General features: G+C 40.3%; 1 protein-coding gene across 3 annotated transcripts in view; it reads left to right on the forward strand.

Annotated features, from left to right (window-relative positions):
* The window catches only part of ANK3 (ankyrin 3), a 305,045-nt gene that overhangs the window by 279,812 nt on the left and 1,453 nt on the right, over positions 1-23,780 (forward strand). For 2 of the 3 annotated variants that reach the window (XM_065407162.1, XM_065407163.1), the window contains 3 exons: positions 2,059-2,391; positions 2,653-2,743; positions 5,950-6,325. In XM_065407162.1, coding sequence (XP_065263234.1) covers positions 2,059-2,391; positions 2,653-2,743; positions 5,950-6,325 — 800 coding nt within the window. The remainder of the gene's footprint in view (positions 1-2,058; positions 2,392-2,652; positions 2,744-5,949; positions 6,326-23,780) is intronic. The other variant, XM_065407161.1, reaches the window with a different exon arrangement.

Genomic DNA, 23,780 nt, shown 5'->3' on the forward strand with positions numbered 1-23,780 from the left:
ATTTGTAATGTAGATGGTGGTATACTGTCCCCTACACTACCAGGAAAAAAGATATCCTTCAGTCTCATCTCCATACACTAGGCATTAGGAAATCTCCTAAAAAGAAATTAGTGTTTAGTAATGGCATGTACACTAAAAGAATTTGCAATTTACTAATATGCAGCTTTGAGAAAAATGAATTTATTCAGAATTTATACTTGAAACCTTTCAGAAATTAAACCATAATTTTCCAAATATAAAATGTCAATATAAACCTGAGTGTTTAATTTTTGAATGAGAAAATATCAATTTTACATAAGTGGAAACTTGTAATAGTTTACAACTATACAAGATAATTACAATATCTGGCTCAAAATTAACCCAAATTACTCTGTAAGTCAAGAATTGCAGGACAAATGGTGTTCTGATTATACAACAGAATGGCAATAAGCAAACGTATATTTTGTATTGGTCCTGTGGAGCCACTAATTACTGCTATTTCTTTTTTGAAATTATCTTTAAAATACACTGGTGGCACTGGTCACCTCAGCTCTGATTTAAAACCCTGCCTTATGTACAAAACATCCTCTTTTGTATATATTTTCTTCAAATGTGTATTGATGTCTTAATCTTCTTCCTGCATTATATTGGGATTTTCTGATTATTAGACTATATAAGTTTAATGTGCTCTATTATTAAGCAGCAGCATTGGTCATTGAATCATTGCATTGCAGAAATAATTTTCTGTTGACATTTTAAGAAAGTTCCTCTTGAAATGTTGCTTGCACCTTTTAATCGTAGCAGCAGTGAAAATGTGCTTCTCCACAGTTACTTTCTGTCTCTCCTCTTCTCTTCTCCTCACCTTCCTCAAATTTCCTTTCCTCACCAAGACCAGACCGCTCTTTACCTTTCTCTCAGCTGATTCAGAAAAAATCCTGTTGATACACCTCCTTCAACAGGCAGCACAATGTCAACTTAACCCCCAAACATGTCTTCCTTTCCTAGGATATTCAGCCTAATATTTGTTTACTGGAGTGTAAATTTTACATTTCATTGTCATTCATTTGTGTGTATTCAGTCTAATCCTTGAGAATGATTTTTCCCATGTTTTCATTACTTATCTTTTCTTTTCTCTCTTTATTTGATCAGTGTTTCTGATTGTACCCATGTCACCAAGATCTCCTCAGTCTCCAAGATCACCAAGATCTCCTTACTCACTACAGTCCTCTCATCTATATAACTTTACTGTACCAGAAATTTTTATATAGATTCTTCCCCTGTGGTGTTTGTGTTCTGTAATCCTTTTGCTGACACCTTTTTATTTTTAGATTTTATTCTGCTGTATTTTAAAATCTACTCTTCTTTCCTAGCCACACTGAGATTCATTTCTATTCTTTGTTCCTTAACAATTATATTTTTGTGGCACAATGATTAAATTGGAGTATACTAGTGCATAGTATTGTAAGTATTGTGTAATTTTTAAAACTAGGATATTAAAAATGTGGACCTGTTTTAGACATAGATATTTGCAACAACAACAAAAATACCCCCACCCACCCACCCCACACACATACACCCCACACAGCACAACCTGGCTGTCCAGCATTATGATCAGATTCTTCCTTTAGATTATGTTCATCAAGTTTGCATGAACCAAAACAAAGAGAGAGAGAGTGTTACATAATTTGGCCACAAAATACAATGTTAGATATAAAGGACTACCAACTCTATCCATATTTATTCCATTTGCTTGCTCATGAGTCAGTGTGCTGTTGCTATAAAAATCTTAAAGTGGCTTCAAAACCATTCATTAGAACCTTTACAGAGTGTTGATTTCTGAAGAAGTCAAAAGCAGTAGCTGCCACCATTTTAGCAACTAGCCATTTTAGCTACTCTAATTTGTGTTGCATCCATTTAGGGTAAACCGATAAATCTATCAAATTTACATTCACACTTAAATGGCTACAACATCTCATTTTAATATTTTCATATTTTCTATCGTTCATCAATCACTTTACGTTTACTTATGTATTGCTCCATACTTCATTCCAGTCAGTCCAAATGTACTGTCTTCCTTAGGTTATCCCACCATTCAAGTGGAACTGGAAACTCCCACTGGGTTGCGCTTCGTGCCACCCACCCCTTTCCATCAAGATGATTTCTTTAGTGATATCTCTAGTATAGAGTCACCCCTTAGAACTCCTAGTAGACTGAGTGATGCATTAGTGACTTCACAGGGAAATATAGACGGTACAGCAGGAGGACCTCCAGTGGTGATTGAAGAAGATACTTCACTGGAAGACAGCAAACCTGATTTCTCAGTACCTAAAGAAAGAACACCTAAAGATATGTCTGTAGGCCAAAGCCATTTGGAGGAAGTGGACCTGAATGATTATCCTCGGTATCTTGGTAGTTATGGTGGGATATCAAAAGATGCTGAGTACTCAAAACAAATACAGAGTGAAGAGACTAGTCAAACAGGAATGAGAACTGAACAGCATGAGAGAGAAAAGTCTGGTACTGATGAGGAGATGACAGAAGAAAAGCTTAAATCTCTGTTTGAGGACATTCATCTTGAAGAAGGAGTTGAGTCTGAGGAGATGACGGAAGAAAAAGTGTGGTCTATTCTTAAAGATGTTCAGCAAGCAGAACAGGAAATGTCTTCAATTACAGGTTGGCAGAGTGAGGCATCAAGTGTCCATGTTGAACCACCAACGCCTGGGCGCAGAATAAGTGGTGAACTACTAGATCGGCTAGATGATAGGTAAGGATCTGGAATATAGATGTTTGTCTTCAAACAAATCATTTTCAATGTTATTTTCACCTCCAGATGTTAGATTTCTAAAAAAAGCCTTCTGAAGTTATTCAAGTTCATAGCATGGTTTTAATGTATTTGCATTTGTTACACAAGTCTGGAACACTATCAGCAAGGTCCAAGAAAATATATATATTTTTAAATACCTATCATCATATGGGTCAGATAACTATGCTTTATCTTCTATTAGATGTAGATTACGTTTTCTATAAAGGTCTGATCCAAAGCCCATTGAAGCCAGTGGAAACACTCCAAAAGTCATTTAGGTCAACTGATTAGGCCCTTAATACATATCTTGCAACTATGCTTCTCTCCCACTGACCGCTTTAGAATTAGGATAACTTAAAAAAAACATTTCTGACAACTAAATATCTAAAGCCAACATTTAAATAATTTGTAAAATATTATAACTGTCTTAAATGATGCATACAACAGGCTTAGGCATCCTCACAGCAAGCAAGAACTTCACTAGTTGCTTAAAAGACAGTGAAAATAAAAAGTTAAAAATCAAAATTCACTAAACTATGCTGTTTAAGAATAGACTGTCTTTTAAATGCTATGTCTATGTCACCACAACACTGAAAAAAAGTAATTAACAGAGGTTATGTCTATGTTGGAGCTGGCGGTGTAATTTCCAGTTTGGGTAGACATACTTGTGCTAGCACTGATCAAGCCAGTGAGCTAAAAATGTCCGTTTGGCATGGTAACACAAGTAGCAGGATAGGTTAACCGCCCTAGTATGTACCTATGTTTCAGACAGGATCATACTCGGCTGGTTAGCCCACTCCACTGCTATTTTAGCACACTGGCTTGATCACAGCTAACACAGGTGTGTTTACCCACCCTGGAAATTACACCTCCAGCTCCAGTGTAGACATACTCTAAGTATGGTTAGCTTATTGTTTATTTATTAGTGCCCCCTACCCAGTGTTCCCTTCCACACCCACAAATGAATTGGTGTCTGTGCCCTGCTCTCATGGGTTCTCTTCTACAACCCAGTTAAGCCAGAAGTAAATTGTACTGCTTTCCTCTCCATAATGTGGAACTAGGGCCAACAGTGTTAGTATTCCAGGGTAGCTGTGCAAAGGAAAGGAGCCTATATGTGCATGTCTCCTGCCTGCTTCAGATCTCCAAAGACAGGCAGATTTTGAGGAATGGGAGGGCAACCCCCCTGCCATTTATGCAGAAATACCGTAGAAGGAAACACCACATTCATGGCATTTCCACTCCCATACAGAAAGACTCAAGCACAAATAATAATCAAGCCTGCAATAATATACTTCAGAGTACAATACCAGTAAAATGTATTCATTCGACCATGTGCATGAACTACTCTAGTACTTAGATGATCATCTATAGTTCATTTTCTGAACAAAAGTGTTAAGCTCACTAGCTATCATGCAACAAGTGCACTTTCTGGAGTCTCCCTTCAACCAGTCTTCGCTTCCTGTTTGTCATTTTTTTTGCTGCATTGTCATAATTTGTAGGAACATGGCTATGCTGCATCCCTTTTAAACAATTCTTCTTCACAAGAAATCTTAGATAGTAAGCTCTTTGGGACAGGGACAGCGCTTACCACATTGTGAATACTACCAGAATATGAATAAAGAAATATAATAATAATAATTAATAATAACAACAGTAATAAGTAGATTTGAAATAATGTATCAGGATTGGTAGTTAATGTGTCTGTTTCAGAGCTAGGTGTTTCCAGTGTTGTTGATGATATTTCTTTTCCATTTTTTAAAAGAAAATGTATTTTTATTTAAAATCAATTAAACAGATTTATGCAGAAGAATAATATGAACTATGGACAAACAATAAATAAACACTTTATAGAAGCAGAGTCCTGTACTGCTCCACTTCCATTCCCACACCACTCCCTAAATCTCTATTCCTTTTGCTTGCATATCTTTGTTTTTCCACAAGTAAGGGGTTAATTTTTGCCATATCCCAAATTCTTCAGGATTGTAATTAATTTTATAAATAAGATGTTTATATGAAATAATTTCTGTCACATCAGCCTACCACACCTTTTTAAAAGTGGGCACAAGAGATTGTCTGCTTTCCAATGGTCAATTGCTTTGCAGAATCAAGGGCATTCATAGTCTATTTCTTGAAAGACTTTGTAGTCCCATGCCTGATATTTCATATGTGGTGAAGGGGTGGAAGGAGCTACTGTAGCTGTTGCCCATTGTATCTACCAAGCCCCTCAACTTAATATTTAGGCTGGATTCTTGGTTCTTGATTTGCACCTTTTATGAGTGATATCAATTTAAGGGGTAAAATCCACAGCTGGTATAAATCAGTAGAGCTCCATTGCCTTCAGTGGAGCAACGCCAATTTATACCACCTGAGGATCTGGTTTAAAACATTTTGAGATACTTATTAAGGGCTAGATCCTCTCTCATTGAATTCATTGGGAGTTTTGCCATTGACTTCAGTGGCTGTAGGATTTAAGTGATGAGAAATTCAATACTGCAATGTGAATGATCTAATATTGGTATGATTTATCCAGAGATAAATTGGATTAATTGAGAAATATACCTAATTCAGGAGATATTGTACCTGATTAAACGAATTACAGACAGAATACTTAAATGTGTAATTATGTCTTGTTAGCAGGATGTTTATTCTGTTTCATTAGCAACTTGATACCGTTTATTTACCAACTTTGTAGTTTTCTCAGAAAAGAGCTAATTATGTGAGCATCAGTGATAAATTGAGGTATACGACCAAATGCAGTCAGAAACTTCAGGGTAGTAAGTAGCAATCAACTAGTAGTGTCAGGTGAGTATATATCTCATATGTTCATAAGGCCACGTTGGTGGACCTGGTTTGTTCCTCTTTTTTTTTCTTTTTCCCCCCTAACTGGAAAGGGCTTAGAATAAAAACATGTGACCTGATTTTCAGTGTTCAGTAGGAACTATAAATTCTCAATGCCTTTGCAAGTGAGACCACCCAGGCAGAAATTACTGTACCTAATACAGGAATATTAAATAGCTTGATGTTCACATATTACATTTAAATCTTTGCTTCTTTGTTTTTAAAAAGTACAAACTGAGAATACAGGCATCTTGACAGCAAGCTAATTGTTTAGCATTTCTGAAAGCGATTTGAACATTGCGTGATTGTCTGTTGTTTATCTTTTGTAGCCCGGACCAATGTAGGGATTCTATTACCTCATATCTGAAAGGAGAAACTGGGAAAGTTGAAGCCAATGGAAGCCGCACAGAAACTACAACAGAAGTAAAGACTAAATCTTATGTTCAAGAGTCCGTAAACAAAGCGGGAAAACAGAGTGACAAGGAAACTCTGAAACCAAAAACACGAAGTTCTGTCCATACTGAAGAGCAAACATTATTAACATCATATCAGAAATCTTTAGAAGAGACCAGCAAGCCAACAGTAGAAGAGTCTAAAACCTCTGTGCCTGTCAGCATGAAGAAGATGAGCTGGAAAACTCCTGAAGATAGCAAGCCAAGAGCAAACATCCAGGAAGAGGCGGGAGCAGCAACGTCTGAACAAAAGGTATGGTCCTGCAATTATTAATCTTCTAGTTGAATACGTATTAATCGACATAAAGTTTTGTAAACTTATAGTGAAATTTATTTTGTTAACTCATCTTTCTCCCTTTTAACACCAATTTCGTATGATTAATTTACTAAATTACAATAATGGAAATTAACGGTTCAACCACCGAGTTTTGACATATAAGTGGCAAGGGTGAAATAGTGTTGGGGGGCATCAAGGAGACAATTCTGCGTAATTCTCTGTCTGGTACCCAGCCTTGCCTTCTTGGCTGCTCTGAGCTGCATCAGCTAGCAGCAGTCACCATGGAGCTTGTCTCCTTCCCATCCCTGACACGCCTGCTCTGCTGGTAGCTGTGTCAAGGGTGGTGCCAGGAGCTAGCTTCCATGGTTCTATTCCTACAGGAGAGATGCAGATGGTTTCCGTTCTTTGTGCCATCAAAACGAGCAGAGCGGGGCAGAGAATCTTCCCCGCCTGTTTTTTCACTACATTCATTTTCAGGAAAATACCTTATCTAGCTGGTGAAATTTAACCTAATATTTGTGCTTTGTTCCCCTGACACACTCATCCACACTGCAAATGCACAAGGCCAAGCTGTGTGGTCTTTCACAGGTCTACAGAGAATTACCAGTGTACAAAGCACTTCTCTAGCAGAGGACATGCTCTTCCATCTAGTGATGGGTGTGGTCTACTGCCTCCCCTGCAGTTTACATTGCCTACTTTGCATGTCCCTAAATACTTACTGGGCATGTGCGTGTTCCACCCACAGCATCCTTCCAGCCAGTTGTCTGCTCAAGATGGAATTTTAGTGCAACTCTCAACAGCTGATTTCCTTCCCGCAGCCTAATTAAGTTTGTTCAAATAATTGTTTACAGCACGACAATTCTGTTTTATGAAGCCCGACAGCTGGAAGGTTGCCATTGGATAAACAATAAGGCCACCAGGAAGCTAATGATCTATAAAATAGCTAAGAAAAATCTCAGGGCAGATGTGTTGGAGTTCCTTCCATCTCCCTTTGTCCTCTATACAGGGACTCTATTTTACTGAGGGCAATAAATTAAGGAATTATAAATATTAAGTGATCCATTTAAATATATCTTGGAATTTGTTTGCAATGTAACTTTTTTATTTGTAGTATGTACTAAATTTTTTCATAACATGATACAGTAAATTAGTTTAAATTTAAGTTCATTTTAAAGTGCTCCCTAATTGTTTCACCCCGCGTCCCTTTATACCCGGTAACATAATCATTCTTAGCAATTATGTACTGTACTATTGTATTTCATTCTTATTTATTAGTTTGTGACACATCTAAGCTGTAAAGTTCTTTACAGGTATTAACTAATTAATTCTCTCAACACCCCTGTAAAGTAAAGACCTGATCCAAAGCTAGTTGAATCAATGCGTTGATTCCTACTTACTTCAGTGGACTTCGCATCAGAACTTATGAATGTATTGTTGTCCTCATTTTTAAAAAATGGGAATACTGAGGCAGGCAGCATAAGTGACTTAACCAAGGCCACAAATTGAATCAGTGGCATAACAGGCACCAGAATTCAGGAGTCTTGACTCCCAGATTCATGCTTAGTGCACTAGACCCAAATGCCTCGCCTTATTTTTAAAAATTTTTAAACAAAAATATTGTAAAAGCCCTTCGTTCTACTTGTGTTTCCACCAGGTAGTTACCCAAGTGTCAGAAAACAGGCAGTTAGCCACTTTTTATTCTCTGGCTCTTTTCACTTTTGAAGATTCTATGCTGGAATTTGGAAAATAAATGTGTGCATAGTTTCAAGACTGCTTTCAGCACTTCCCTTGTAGCATCTAGGAGAGGGTGATAGTTCGTTCTCTCTCTCTCTCTCTCCCCCCCCCCCCCCCCGCGCCCCCAAATAACAAGTAAGTCACCTTAATGACACAACCTTTAAATAAGCTGGATACTGCAGAGCTATGTGATTTCTGAGTCTCTCTCAAACCTTGTAAGACTACCAGACAGTTTGCTAGAATTGACTAGTGACTCTACTGTTATGGTACATCAGTGAAGACATGGGTTCTTCTGGTTTTTCTAATCTCTTTGATCTGAATGATTTGTAATCAGTAGTTAGTGAGCTATCACATATACTCACTTGAAAAGACAAGGAGAATTTCCACTATAATATATCTGGGAGGTATTCTTCAGAAGTGATCTATAAAGAAAAAAAGAAATCATAGTCTGAGTGGGAAAATAGATGGACTTCAGGAAAAAATTACTGCACAATTTCAATTACTGCACAAAACAAGCCATTTGCCATTGAGGATGGAAAGGGACATTAAGAAGGAGCTCGGGAGTTGGCAATGGGATATGGGCTTTCATCATTAGGCCACCGTTTCAAATTTTGGCCCAGAGTATTATGGATGTAAATCAAACCATTACCGTTGGGTAGCTGTTTGCTTGCCTGTGTGAAATGAGTTGGTGGCCTAGTTCCTAGTGAACAGGTTCCACATTACAGAAACCATCACTACAGTTTCATGAACTCTCACCTTTATAGCTGGCAAAGATTCTTCAGAGAACCTACCAAAAAATGGTTTTGAGTCATACTGGCATGGTGAGGGAATTCTCTTCTGCCACTGCCCCAGCTGTACCATGTTCAAAGAATAGATGCTCTGGCTGCACCTTTCACAAGCATCCGGTTCACATGAATTTTATCTTAAATAAAAGGCGCAGAACTATTAAACATTATTCCTGTTGGAGTGCTGTAACAGTGTCATGGCCGCTCCAAATGCAATGGCGGCAAAATTCCATCGTAACTAAAAGAAGATACTTTAACCCCTTAATTAATGGCACTCTTTCTCCAACATCTTTGTGATTATTGGGAATCCATTTTTGTTTCCTATCACTTTTTATTATCCTAATTAAATTAAACTAATTTGATTTATTTATTTGGATAGCAGCAGTAGTGTGGTTGGCACATTACAGATAGGTTTGTATTGTCTTGAGATGTTTACCTATCTGCATTCCTTTCCTTTGAATATTCCTTTTCTGTTCCTCTCTCTCTCTTTCTCTCTCATGCTTGCTTTCTTTGCTTTATAGATCATTTCTGAGAAATACTCTTGTTTTACATGCTGGGCTGGATAGACAAAAAGGAAGAGGTTTAATATATTTAGTTAGCAGAATTTTAATAAGTAATGTTGTTCCTTTTCTCTCTCAACTTTAGAGTCATAGTGAATAATTGTAGAGATAGTTACCATATTTCTAGATTCATAAAAAATGTGGCTGATACCTGGCCAAGTTTTCAGACTGGTCTCTACCACTGCATTGTGCCTGTAGCATGTGCACTCATTTTACTGCCACAGCCACCTGTATGCACACTAAAAAATTGGTCATGGTTTGTGGAAGTGCACACTTTAGTGTATGCAGAGAACAGGCAGTGTATGCATCCCAGTGTATTGCAAAGAACAGGCACATGTGCACATGCTCAGATTTTTGTGATCACAAGTGGGCATTGGGGTCTGAATACTCATCTTACTGTACCAAGATAATGTCACAATTTAATCTTTCTAAATTACTTTATTAGTTTTTTAAAATAAATACAGACTGTTTGTAATTAGCCCTGGAATTATTTGATACAATTTGAAATCATAAATTTTGAGTGGGAAAGCCATTTACTCAATAAAATTCTACAAATGAAAAATATCTATTTATTATCTCCCTGGATCTTGACTGGTGTTTACTGTTTAATCATTCAGGAGGTAACTGACTTGTTACACTCATGGATCCAGTACAGTTTCATCCCTTTCTCCTCACCCCCTCCCATTTCTAAGATTCCATTTCCTATTTAGGGCCTTACCCAGTGCTCATAGAAGTCAATGGAAAGATATCAGTGGGCATTGGTCATGCTCATAGTTCAGAAACCATGAACTGCTTTGTTTCCTCGGGCAGGAAATGGAACACTCTCTAACAGAACATTATGGGCCAAGATTTCTAGCATTGGTTTTGTTCAAACTGCTAATTCTTGAGCATAATTTTGCAAAAAGTTGTAACTTGTGGCTTGTTTGTTTTTTCTCACATCCATATGCTGTAAAAGTAAGATGCTTGAGATTCATTTGTTCAAATGCATTTTGGGATCTCATTATTTGCCCCGTATAAAAAAAAAAACTTTAAAAGCATTTAAGATACTTCATAAATGGAATATTTATCAAACTACAGCACAGCAAAGAGCAAAAAAGACCCCACAATAAACTAATGGGCAAGATTGCAGACACCGCATACATGCTAGATACAGGATGAATTAACATCTATGATAACCTTTTCTTTCTCCTGGGTGTTCCTGCTCAGAATGTTTTGTCTTTTAAATGTGCTGTTAAAATATACTAAAACTGCCTTTATCAGGAATTTAGTGACAGTGACATTGAGATTCAGAGTGAGTCGAGCTCAGATGAGGAACAGAGAATCACTACAAGAGTTTATCGCCGGCGTGTGATTCTGAAGGTATCCTGTGATTTTAGTTCTAGAGGTACCACTGGCATGGATTTGGTCTTGACTGCTGTGCTAATGTTCAGTGTTGATCATATTAGACTCCCTCTTGTAATGTGCTTTCCATTTCTGGTATGTATTTACAACTAAAATATTAGGTAGTCTTTCTTTGCATAATCTCTAGCCTTATGGTTGTCTTCTGATGGAAAACAACCACACAGCGTTGCATTTTCGTCTCTCTTAATGCCATTGTGTTCTGCATGGCATCATTAACACAGTCACTATATATAGTGAGATATAATGGTATATGGACATAGGTTGATATAATGAAACTCTACAGGGTTGATAACCACTTTCCAAGCATGTCTGGTATGGAACAGAATGTATGCACACAAGGAATGTGTGATATAAAGTATTTTGTTTTATCTTTCTTTCAATTGCTTAAATCACAAGTAAAACACATTCCGTAACTCCTAAGGGTAGGATTTAGAAACATAAGACATATTGATGTTCCATGGGACTTGTATTCTTAAATTCCTTAGGTGCTTTAAAATATCTTTCCCCTAACGATATTTGGGCCGGATCCAAAACATATTGAAGTCAGTGAGAGTCTTGAGTGGGTTTTGGATTAATCCTTGCTTGATGTTTTTACAATAACATGTTGATGGAATGTATTCACAGATATAATAATGTGGTGTCATGTAAATAAATACATTTGTTGTGTATATTTTCTTATACACTCAAATAGTTTGCTGTTACTTGCCCTAGAATAGTGGTGTTCAACCTGTGGTCCATGTGGTGTCAGTAGACTATGTGTAAGGGGTCCGCAAAAGGTTATCGTTACTATAGAACAGTGGTTTTCAACCTATAGTCCGCGGACCCCTGGAGGTCTGCAAACTATGTCTAAGATTTCCAAGGGGGTGTGTACCTCCATTTCAAATTCTGTAGGGGTCTGCAAAGGTTGAAAACCACTGCTCTAGAACATTTACATAGTCAAAGGTTATGTCAACACTATGAGCTAGGGCTGTGATTCCCATGCTGGCATACAAATACAGATATGTATTTGGCACGGCTAAGCCATGCTTCCGCTGCTGCTACCCGTGTTACCACGACTACACTGCTATTTATACTTATGCTAGCTTGATGAGAGCTAGCACCAGTATTGGTATGCGAGTAGGGGAATCATACCCCTAGCTTGTAATGTAGACATAGCCAAAAAATTCTGTGTCTAAAACATGAATTTTAATACTCATTTATAGGATTTTCTTATAAGTTTTTATTGAAAAACAGTGATGAGGCCAGAAAGACAGAGCTGCTGTCATGCTTATATAGCACTTATGCTATAGTGATGGAATTTACCTGAGATATAATAGTTCATAGAATCATAGAATATCAGGGTTGGAAGGGACCTCAGGAGGTCATCTAGTACAACCCCCTGCTCAAAGAAGGATCAATCCCCAACTAAATCATCTCAGCCAGGGCTTTGTCAAGCCTGACCTTAAAAACCTCTAAGGAAGGAGATTCCACCACCTCCCTAGGTAACCCATTCCAGTGCTTCACCACCCTCCCAGTGAAAAAGTTTTTCCTAATATCCAACCTAAACCTCCCCCACTGCAACTTGAGACCATTACTCCTTGTTCTGTCATCTGGTACCACTGAGAACAGTCTAGATCCATCCTCTATGAAACCCCCTTTCAGGTAGTCGAAAGCAGCTATCAAATCCCCCCTCATTCTTCTCTTCTGCAGACTAATCCCAGTTCCCTCAGCCTCTATTCATAAGTCATGTGCTCCAGCCCCCTAATCATTTTTGTTGCCCTCCGCTGGACTCTTTCCAATTTCTCCACGTCCTTCTTGTAGTGTGGGGCCCAAAACTCGACACAGTACTCCAGTTGCAGCCTCACCTTTAGTAGCATAAATTCCAGCTATTCATGGCACTTTTTAGATTAATATTTGTACGTTTATGGAAAAGGGGAATCATGCTTCCTTCTTTAAAATCCAGTGGAGGCTTGCAGGGGGGATGGCTGGATATAGCCCAATGGGAGTAAAATCTTTCTGTCATCTTTATGGGAGAAGCCTGTTGCCATCTTTCAAAATCTCTAAACTGTTCAGTACATCTCTACGATACAGCAGTAATTGTAATCTAAAGTATTCTATGCAGCCAGAGAGGAATAAGAATGTTGTTCCTGTTTTCACACTGGTCTGTTGTTGTGAGGGCATCATAGGGCAGTGTAAGCTGCATTGCACAAAGATTCTCCCCTGGCAAGATCCTGAGCTCTTAACGGCTCTTTTACACTGCTGCAGTAGCTTGAAAGGCTATAGTACAGGAAAGAATTCCTACCTCCTTCCTTTCCTTTGTGTTCTGGTCAATACTTCTCAATGGTTAGTTGTTTTAGAGGCCATAGGTAGAAATAGGAGACTGGGGCAATATTTTTTTTTAAGTACCAAAAATTCAAGCTCTAGAATTGAACTGCCCCAGAGAGGCCAATGTTCTCTTTTCCAATTAAATCATGCTGCCTCAGACTACTTGCCTGGCCCATTGTACTGCTGATCCTATATATTATGGTTTGGAGCAAGCAGTGCATTATCTTCAAATAGGGACACCCTTGACATGCTTGTTCACTTTTTACTCCATTGAAGTCATTAGGCGTTTTTCCTGAGTCAGAGCTGGGTAAGGATTTCAGGATTTGGCTCTTAGTGTTGGGTCCATATCTTGATTCAGTCCTATTTATCCATATCAATAATAGCAAATGAAAGCAGGTGATTACAGGCTTGGCTGCTCCACGATGGAATAGCTGCTGTGCAGAGGGTTGCACATGTGACATTTTTTATTGTAGTTTATATTGATTTCTGTCTCATTGCTACATAAAAAGCAATAGAGGTTCCTATGTGTCCCACGGGGTGAAATTTGATCACCTCTGGACTAAGGATAAATTCAGTCTTGTGGAAAAAGAATTCACTGGATGATTCCACAGGTAATGTTAGGACTAAATTACTTTATTGACTTTCTCATTTCTTTATTTCTGTTTTGTTCCTTTATATGTTGTTGTTATTGCTATTACTTATTACTTGCTATGTACAGTTATTGTGCTGTGCTGTGTTCAAAACATGGAGAAAGTCATTTCCCTGTCCCAAGGATAGTACGATTGAAGGGCACAATCTCGTGAAGTGCTGAGTATTCTCAAACTCAACTCCCAGGGTATGTAGTACTTTACAGGATTGGACCATACATTTAGACAAAATGTGTAAGACACATCTCCCCATATTACCAGATCATGGGCTAATCTCAAAATGGTAGAGAATTTTTTTCCTCTCCCTTTCCCTTTCCCTGTTTATCATTTGGTGACTAGGACTCACGAAAGAGGTGCAGGAGTACAGGCAATTAACACACAAGGAGAAAATAGGAGCTTCAGCCGTAAAATATACAAATATATAACATTTATAATATAATGTAATATATAAAATTTCAAGGCAGATCCAAACCCCAATGAATTCAATAATTACAATAATTGGTGACTCATTTTTATGCTTTTTAACAATTCTAAAGAAACAAAATTGCAGAAAGTCGTGTGAAAGATTTGCATTTCACTTCACAAACCATTTTGTAATGAAAAAAATCCTAATTTCTGTACAAGATATTCAAATTTCACATCATTTTGCAAGTTTTATTCCCTTTACTTCTTGACACTGTTGTGGATGTTCTGTGTTTTCTTCCAAAAATATTCAGAAACCAGGACTCTTTTCCTTCCATTCTTTTTGATAGTGAAGTGAGAAAACAGGTAGTTAGTTCTAAGGGGTGTTTGTCTTAGTCTTCAATAATGCAGCAGGGCAGAAGGATCTGAACAGCAGTTTATTACAAACCAGCAACTCTTGTGATCTTATTACTCAGGGGAGACTTATTTATGGAAAGTGAAAATATAACCAACCTAAAGGTGGCAAGAATTACGGGTGAATTTCACCCAGTGCACATGGCCCTGTGCTCCACATCAACCTGTGCATCAGGGGCTTACATTGTGCATTCAGCCATGAGAGTGCCCTCTCTACTGGGGTGACTTTCACCCAGTATGAATAAGACAGTAACTGTGCTCTAAATTTCCCCCACCACAACCTCATCCATGATGTGACAGTGTCAGTGTTTTGGAAACTATTGAAGTTACTGGTTTATTTTAACAAGTCAGAACAGAAAAGTAAAATCATAACCCTTAGGACAAACTGCTTATTATCATTATAATCACATTGTATGTAGATAGAGCTTTTTCTGCATCAACAAGTTCTCAATCTCAAACCACTTTCTGCTGCCTCAACAGAGGCATTTCTTCTTTTCAGCTCTGCACTTAAGTTTACCAGGTCGCTTTCCTATAGCTTTAGCAGTACATCTGTGAGCAGTTGTAAGAGTCAGCATAGCTGACAGACTTGCAGAATCTGATTAAAGAAGCCTTCCCAAGTAGGCAGAACCCACCAATGAAAATGACCTTAATGAGGTATTTGTTTCTTGCGATACAGCCACATAAACTTGAGACCACAAGATACAGCTGCTGCTTAAGAACTGCAAGAATGTGAATCTTCAAAAAAGAACTAGATACGTTCATAGAGGACAGGTCCATCAATGGCTATTAGCCAGGATGGACAGGGATGGTGTCCCTAGCCTCTGTTTGCCAGAAGCTGGGAATGGGCAATGGGATGGATCACTTGATGATTACCTGTTCTGTTCATTCCCTCTGGGGCACCTGGCATTGGTCATTGTCGGTAGACAGGATACTGGGCTAGATGGACCTTTGGTCTGACCCAGTATGGTCGTTCTTATGTTCTTAATCTTGAGACTGGCCGGATTAGGTGTTGATGATGGGTTTGGTTAGTGGGAGAACAGGACTCAGGGCATCTTAGAGCTGCTGCTGCTGCTACTATGGAGTCATCTGCCCCAGCGTTTTGCAAAAATTTAATATTTGAAGGATCTTTTTACTTCATCTATTTCCTTCTGCTTTTATCCTCCGTTTTATTCTTGTGGGTCACAGAGATTCAGCTACACCCTTCTTCCCTGCCATTAAAAATAACAGAGAAAATAGGAACAAAACAAAATGAACCATTATCCTTCTAACAACAAAGCAAACATAAAAGAAAATCAGAGCTCTCCAGAACCAAGAGTAACCTTACGCACATTACTGCAGCATTGACTGTATAACCCCGTTTAGTTGGAGGTCCCTGAGAACACACACAATCTGTAAATAAAAGTTCAGAAAATCAATAGGGCTGGTTGGAAGATTTAAAAAGAAAGCAAAACGCTGCTCCCTGGAGAGCAGCAAAGAGGATGCCAACTGCACTCCAGCTAGTATGGTAACAAAGATCTGGTTTGCAAAGCCAGCCAGCCAGCCATAGGCATGCGCAGCACATTTCATTAGGGTGTGCACCCAGGGAGCCCTGCCCTAGCCCCACCCTGCCCTAGCCCTGCCCCCACCCTGCCCCTATCCACTCCCTCCTACTTCCCATCCCCTGACTGCCCCCCTCAGAACCCCCAACCCCCCCTGCTCCTTGTCCCCTGACTACCCCCTCCTGGGACCCCTGCCCCTAACTGACCCCCAGGATCCCACCCCCTATCTAAGCCTCCCTGCTCCTTGTCCCCGGACTGCCCCCCTAGGACCCTACCCCCTACCTGTCCCCTGACTGCCCCGACCCTTATCCACACCCCCGCCCCCAGACAGACCCCCGGGACTCCCACGCCTATCCAACCGCTCCCCGCCCCCTGACAGGACCCCCAGAACTCCCGACTCATACAACCCCCCCTGCTCCCTGCCTGCCCCAACCCCTCTCCACACCCCTGCCTCCTGATAGGCCCCCCCCAGAACTCCCGACTCATCCAACCTCCCCCCAGCTCCTTGTCCCCTGACCACCCTCTCCAGAGACCCCCCCCCACCCTAACTGCCCCCCCCCAGGACCCTCCTTGCTCCCTGTCCCCTGACTGCCCTGACCCCTATCCACCCCCCGTCCCCTGACAGACCCCCGGGATCCCACCCCCTATCCAACCCCCTCTGCTCCCTGTCCCCTGACTGCCCCCACCCCTTATCCAACCCTCCCCCCCCCCCCCCCCGGCCCTGGACCCCTTATCATGAGGTTCCTAGCAGCATGTTTGGCTCCGCGCAGAGCCAGACATGCTGCCCCGCGGGAGCGGGCAGCCCCGCCCCGCCCCTCAGAGCGCTGCGCGCACGGCGGCATGGCTCCGGATGAGCGGGGGGCGTCTGCCTTCCCGCAGAGCCAAACACTGCCCCGCGGGAGTGCGCAGCCCCAGCCCCCAGAGCGCTGCACACACAGCGGCATGGCTCCAGGGGAAGGTGGGGGAGGGGCCGGCGACTTGCTGTGCTCGGCCGGACCCCGCGGCTTGCCGCGCTGGGAGAGTGGGGCCATTTTCCCACCCCTGCATAAGGGTGTGCCTGGGCACACCCCCTGCGCACGCCTATGCAGCCAGCATTCCCTTCATTGTACTCTGGAGTTGGGGCACGTGAATCATAGCTTTGTTCACTACAATCCCCGGGATATAACTGAGCTTCCATTAATCATGAATGTACTATATGAAGTTTTTCTTCCTGGTTTTCTAAAGCTCTCCATGTTGTGACAGTGATTTAAAATGGTCATGGGTAAAATAAAGCTTTATACAAACATGTTGCAGCAGGAAGAATCTACTCTTCACTTCTGCTGTGGATGCACCAGTTCTGTATTTTCAAGGCAAAAAGCAGCAATTGTGGTGGGGTTATCTAATGTGCTTTTCTAACCCAACACCGCTTTATGTTCATGACAAAAGCAAGTAAAACCGCCAGTGGGCAAGTTTTTCTAGTAAATGTCCTTCTTAATAACTACATCGGGTTAGAAAATTCAGTGCAATCCGATCTATCTCCCTACCTACTGTGAACCCTACTGTAATTTATTTTAACTACCCACAAGCAAGAAAAATCTGAGCTAGATTTCATCAACACTGACTTGCTCAGTATTCACTGCATTTATCATTAAACTGTACTTAAAGGAGCATGTAACTAATTAAGAGCCCAAGATACCTTTGAAGCTGAATCATCTTGTAGTAAATGTCTTCCAATTTACTGATATGTTGTGTTTCAAAGTTGATCACAGTAGGTGTCACTCATTTATGTAAAAATATCTAAACATACAGACAAAATCCCCACCTGTTTATGCAGTAAGAAAGGAAACAAGTATAAAAGCAAACTGAGAGCAGCTGGGCATGCACATGGCATCGTGTGTTGGTTACCTTTCCTATGAGCCATACTTTTTATGGTGGCGGTTATGGTGATGTTATTATTCATTATTTGTATTACAGTACTGCCTACAGGCCCTAGTTGAGATCAGGACCCCATTGAACTCAGCACTGTACACACACACAGCCCCCAGCAGCAAAATGCTTACAGTCTAACTAGAGAGACACGGTGGGTGAGGTAATATCTTTTATTGGACCAAGTTTGGTTGATCAGAGAGACAAGCTTTCTTCTTCAGATGAGAGCTCTGTGTAAGCTCGTCTCTCTCACCAATGGTCCAATAAAAGATATTACCTCACCCCCTTTGTGTCGCTAGTATCCTGGGACCGACACAGCTACATTAACACTGCATACAGTCTAAATAGAGCAGACAAAGGATGGGGGAAGGGGAGGAAACAGAGGGTCAGAAAAATGAAGTGACTTGCCCAAGGTCACATAGCAAGTGACCAGGAGCACCATTTCAGATTTTGGTGGGGGGGGGGCAACTTTAACTGTTATTCCTGGGGCTACTTAGGAGCCCTGTATCTAATTCCTTTTATAAAAGAAAGAAAATTAAATAAATATTAGACCCACTCAGCTCTAATAACAACATGTTCTGACATCTCGTGGCAAGTCACTTAAGGGATACTGATTAGGTTTAAAATTTTAATGTATATTCTTACTTTATTACTAACTCCATGGAGAGAAAGACCCCGTCAGGACTCCTGGGTTCTATCCTAGCTCTGGGAGGAGAGCGGGGTCTAGTGGGTTATAGTGGGGAGCAGATACATCTGGGTTCTATATAAGAACATCAGACTGGCCCCCAATGGTCCATCTAGGCCATAATCCTGTCTTTCAACAGTGGCCAATGCCAGGTGCTTCAGAGGGAATGAACAGAACAGGCAAGCATCAAGTTGCCCTGTTGCCCACTCCCAGCTTCTCACAAACAGAGGCAACGAACAGGCAGAACATGGTGTTGGATCCCTGCCCACCCTGGCTAATAGCCATTGCTGGACCTATCCTCCATGAGCTTATCTAGTTCTTATTGGAACCCTGTTATAGTTTTGGTCTTCACAACATCCCCTGGCAAAGAGTTCCACATGTTGACTGTGAAGAAATACTTTTTTTGTTTTGTTTTAAATCTGCTGCCTATTAATTTCATTTGGTGACCCCTAGTTCTTGTGTTATGTGAAGGAGTAAATAATTCCTGATTCAATTTTTCCACACCAGTCATGATTTTGTAGACCTCTGTCATATCCCCCCTTAGTCATCTCTTTTCCAAGCTGAAAAGTCCCAGTCTTTTTAATACCTCCTCATACAGAAGGTGCTCTATATCCCTAATCATTTCTGTTGCCCTTCTCTGTACCTTTTTCAAATCCAATATATCTTTTTTGAGATGGGGTGACCGAATCTGCACGCACTATTCAATATGTTGGCATACCGTGGATTTATATAGAGGCAATATGATATTTTTCTCTTATTATCTATTCCTTTCCTAATGATTCCCAATTTTCTGTTAGCTTTTTAAATTGCCACTGCACATTGAGCAAATGTTTTCAGAGAACTATCCACAATGACTCCAAGCTCTCTTTATTGACAGGTTAGCTAATTTAGTATGTATAGTTGGGATTATATTTTGTATGAATAGTTGGGATTATATTTTGCCAAGTGCATTACTTTGCATTTATCAACACTGAGTTTCTTCTGCCATTGTGATGCCCAGTCACCCAGTTTTGTGAGATCCCTTCGTAACTATTCGCAGTCTGCTTTGGATTTAACTATCTTGAGTAATTTTGTATCATCTGCAAATTTTATCATCTCACTGTGTACCCCTTTTTCCAGATCATTTATGAATATGTTGAATAGGACTGGTCCCAGTACAGACCCCTGAGGGACACCACTATTTACCTCTCTCCATTCTCACCTTTTATTCCTACCCTTTGTTTCCATGTCTAATGATCCTTAATTTACTTTAATGATAAGCCTTTTGTTATCTTAATCACCCTGCCTCTGTTTATAAACAAACTCCGTGCCCAAAGGCTGTGCTGCTCCCAGCTTTAGTACTCATCACATATCACACTCAAGCTGTTGCACTTAAGAGCTCTGTCTTGGGCTAGGGTGAGTAGACCTCCCCTAGGAAACTCGGGCAGGGGGAGGGGGCTAGAGCCCTTCCCTGTCCCCCCCAAATGGCACCCCTGCAAGTGACCACTAGAGCTGAGAATACATCTTAGGTCTCCTAAGTCTCTACTTCCCTGTCACTGGGCCACATTGCTTGTTGTTATGGATTTTAATTACATTACATTGGAACGGATGGCACGGTTTTAAAAAATAAAATGTATTGGTCTAAATGACAGTTGCAAAAGTGCCCAGCATACTAGATCCTACCATCAGTTCCCAGCCGGCTTCATCTCTGAAACTTAAGGGTATTGTTGTCCCTGTATTTCACACAATGGCTGGAAAACACACCAAAAATTTCAGTTCATAAAGTATTTGTCAAACCATTTGCCACCTCCCAGCCCCATGGCCACCAACACAGCAGGCAACAGTTCCTTGCTATGGGCATATCCTGCTTTAAAAGTCATCTTGCCTTTGAGAAGGGCAGGGGAAGAAAGATAACCAAAGCAAATGAAAGACCCACCAAGGTGGGTACTTGCCTTCTTGAGAGTGCCACAGGGGCCCATTTTGTCATTCCTCACTTCAATGTGCAGTTTGTAATCAATGCCTAAGCCAGTTCTTTGATTTCTTCTTTCTCATTAGAGCTTCACCACAGTCACATTGAGACTGGATTACTGTAGTGCGCTCTGCATGGAGCTCCACCAGCAGCCCATCTGAGAATTTCCGCCAGTGCAGAAAATGACTGCTTAGTTATTTAGCCAAGCTTTGTGTAGGGAATATATTATATTCGGTTCCGACACCTTCACTAGCTTCTAGTTCATGTCCACATGCAATTCAAGATGTTGGTTTGGCCCGATAAATCCCTAAATGGGTTGTGTCCTGCACACCTTAGAGATGGCCCTTCTCTTTATGTGAAGATACTGTAGCAGTTGAGATCAGCTGAGGTGCTAGAATTAACAGCTCATCAGTTTTAATCAGTGAGAAAGGGCTAGTGTGACAGGGGAGTAACCTTTGCTTTGGAACACAGGTGTGCCCCTTGGGCTGGCAGAGTCCAAGTTTGCTGACCTTCAGAGCATTACTCAAGGTTTATGTTTTTCCCCTAGCCTACTGAGGAGTATGTGTGAGAAGAAGGAAAAAGTTCTTGGTCCCATGGGGCTGGCTTGTGGGAGAATGTTGGTACTAATTTTAGTGCAGTCTGTATTTTCAGGCAGAGTTTGTTTGTTTTTAGTCATTGTTCATATTGGACCAGGAGTTAGGAGTTGCTGCATGTTAGAAATGTAAATTGTATAGATACACTGTGCACGAGTACCATTTTTTATGCTCACTTACCCATTTTGCACAAGTAAAATGTGTATTTATTTATTTCAGGAACTCAAGTGTGGGTACTTAGGCACTTTTGAAAATGTTATCCTGAAAGGCCAAATTTTCTAATGTGGATGCCTAAGTCCCATTAAAAGTCAGAGACTTAGACTGCTGAGTCACTTAGGTGCTACTGAAAATTTTACCCATAATCCTTGCAGTGATGTTAAGCTAGTATTAAAACGGGACTGAAAACTGTTTTTAACAGTCACTTACATTGGTCTTCTATATTGCTGGTTTCACAAGCAATGTGCTTGATCAAAAGTCCAATAAAGTCAGTGGAAGGAGTTCCATTGACTTCAGTGAGCTATGAACCAGGTCTATGTCACTTGTCAACAAGCTGGCAGATGCTTCCATTTCAACAAAATTTCATTTCAAATACTTCTATACGTTCTATAAATAGAGAGAAATGTTTCTTCTCATGTGAACTTTTAGGCTGTTTGATTGGGTGAGCTGGGTGCATTTTTCTTTTAAAATCCCAAATTTTACCCTCTGTACTTGGATTTTAGAATTCCTGTACATAAATGGTTGGCATTTATAGCTTAATGGATGTCTGTTTAGAGACTACACCATTGTGAACTCCTGCTTCCATTCAACATGAATTAGACAACAGCGCTCTAACATTACAGAAAAAGTACTTGTTGCTCGAGGAGTTTGATGCATGATTTAGTGCTTAAAAGAAACAAGTTAGAAACTCAGTAAATGCTTTAAGGACACCTTTCATGGACTAAAATACAGCTATTAGCATGTTTATAAGAAAGCTTTTCACCTTATCCATGTGAGATAAACCCATTTGAACATATTTTGTTACTTAAAATCCAACCTAGCATGTGTTTGTTGCTTGGAGTGGTGTGAAAACAAATGTGTGGGCATTGCAAAAATATAGGTTCTATTGATAATCATATAACACATTCTTTAGGGTGAGGAAGCCAAAAACATTCCTGGCGAATCAGTAACAGAAGAACAGTTTACCGATGAAGAAGGCAACATCATCACAAGAAAAGTAATCATGAATTGCAGTTTCACTGTTCTGAGTCTTTGTATTCAAGTAACTACTCTTACCATGCTTTCTCCTTTTAGAATCAGGAAAGAAAATCGATACTTTTCATGTGTTGCTTCCTACAGGTCACCCGGAAAGTAATAAGACGTGTTGTTATCCCACATGAGAGAAAAGTTGGTGAAATGGTAATGGAGGGGGGCTACAAAGAAATAACAGTTGAGGAGGGTTGTGCTGACTATCTATAAAGCGCTACTAAAGGGCTGGAGGTTTGCAATTTAACATCAAGTCTTGGCAAAGAGAAGTGCTTGCATTGTTGACAAGCTGTGCATCTGGATGAAGGGCAAGGTTTTACCATTGTAATGTTTACTGATAGGGTTCACTTTCAGAAAGGTCTATTTTCATTGTGCTAGCAGCAAAAATCTTTTTCACACTAAGATATCGGGGTTTGTTTGTATAAAACAGTCAGTGGTTTTGGTTTTAAATTTAGGACTGTGTCTGAATTCTCATCTTTGACCCCCTCCCTCCCCAAAAATAAGTAGTTTCATATGTTTATTTTGGTTGTCTTTTAGCATTTTTATCCTGGACCTGATATGTGCTTTGTATCATTCCTTCACAAACAGAAAAAAGATTTACCTGTAGTGAACAGGGGACCTGATCCTGCAACCCCTTACTAACCTGAGTAATCCTTCAGTGGCACAGCTCATGTGATTAAGTGGTTTCAGAATTCAGCCTGCCATGAACATGTTTGGATTTTGGCAGTGTGGAGAAGAGAACATCAGGCCAAATCCCGAAATCCTTACTCAGGGCCAGCCTCTCTGGAGAATAGAAGGAAAATAGGGGTGCAAGTAGCTTCTGTCTTCCCATACAACCCCATGCAGGAGCCAGTTCCAACTTCACTTCTTGTATGCCCTGAAGCATAAGAACTGCTCTTTCTGTGTGACCTATAGGGTGCAAGTCATCCCAAAGTGGCCTAGGGTATTTATTTTTAGATAAATATTGGGTTATTTTTAATTAATGTAGAATAGCTTCAGTTCTAGGTCTTGTTAGGGCTGTGATTTGATTATCAGTTGACAAGACGTCAGAAAACTTGGCTCAATCAGTTTATTAAACATAGATAAATCAACCCAAACAGAGAGGATACCAACTCTGGGGAACAGGCTTGCAATAATCGCAGCTTCAATTTTTCATCTGTGTTTATCCTAAAGTATGAACTTAATTTGACTTAATATAGTCTCCTTGTTTACAGCAAGTAGAAGATTCACACCTTAACTCCCCTTTTCTTATCTAACTTCATACCTGTTTTTC

The sequence above is a fragment of the Emys orbicularis genome, chromosome 7 (assembly GCF_028017835.1).
Source record: "Emys orbicularis isolate rEmyOrb1 chromosome 7, rEmyOrb1.hap1, whole genome shotgun sequence".
In the NCBI taxonomy this organism is placed as follows: domain Eukaryota; kingdom Metazoa; phylum Chordata; order Testudines; family Emydidae; genus Emys; species Emys orbicularis.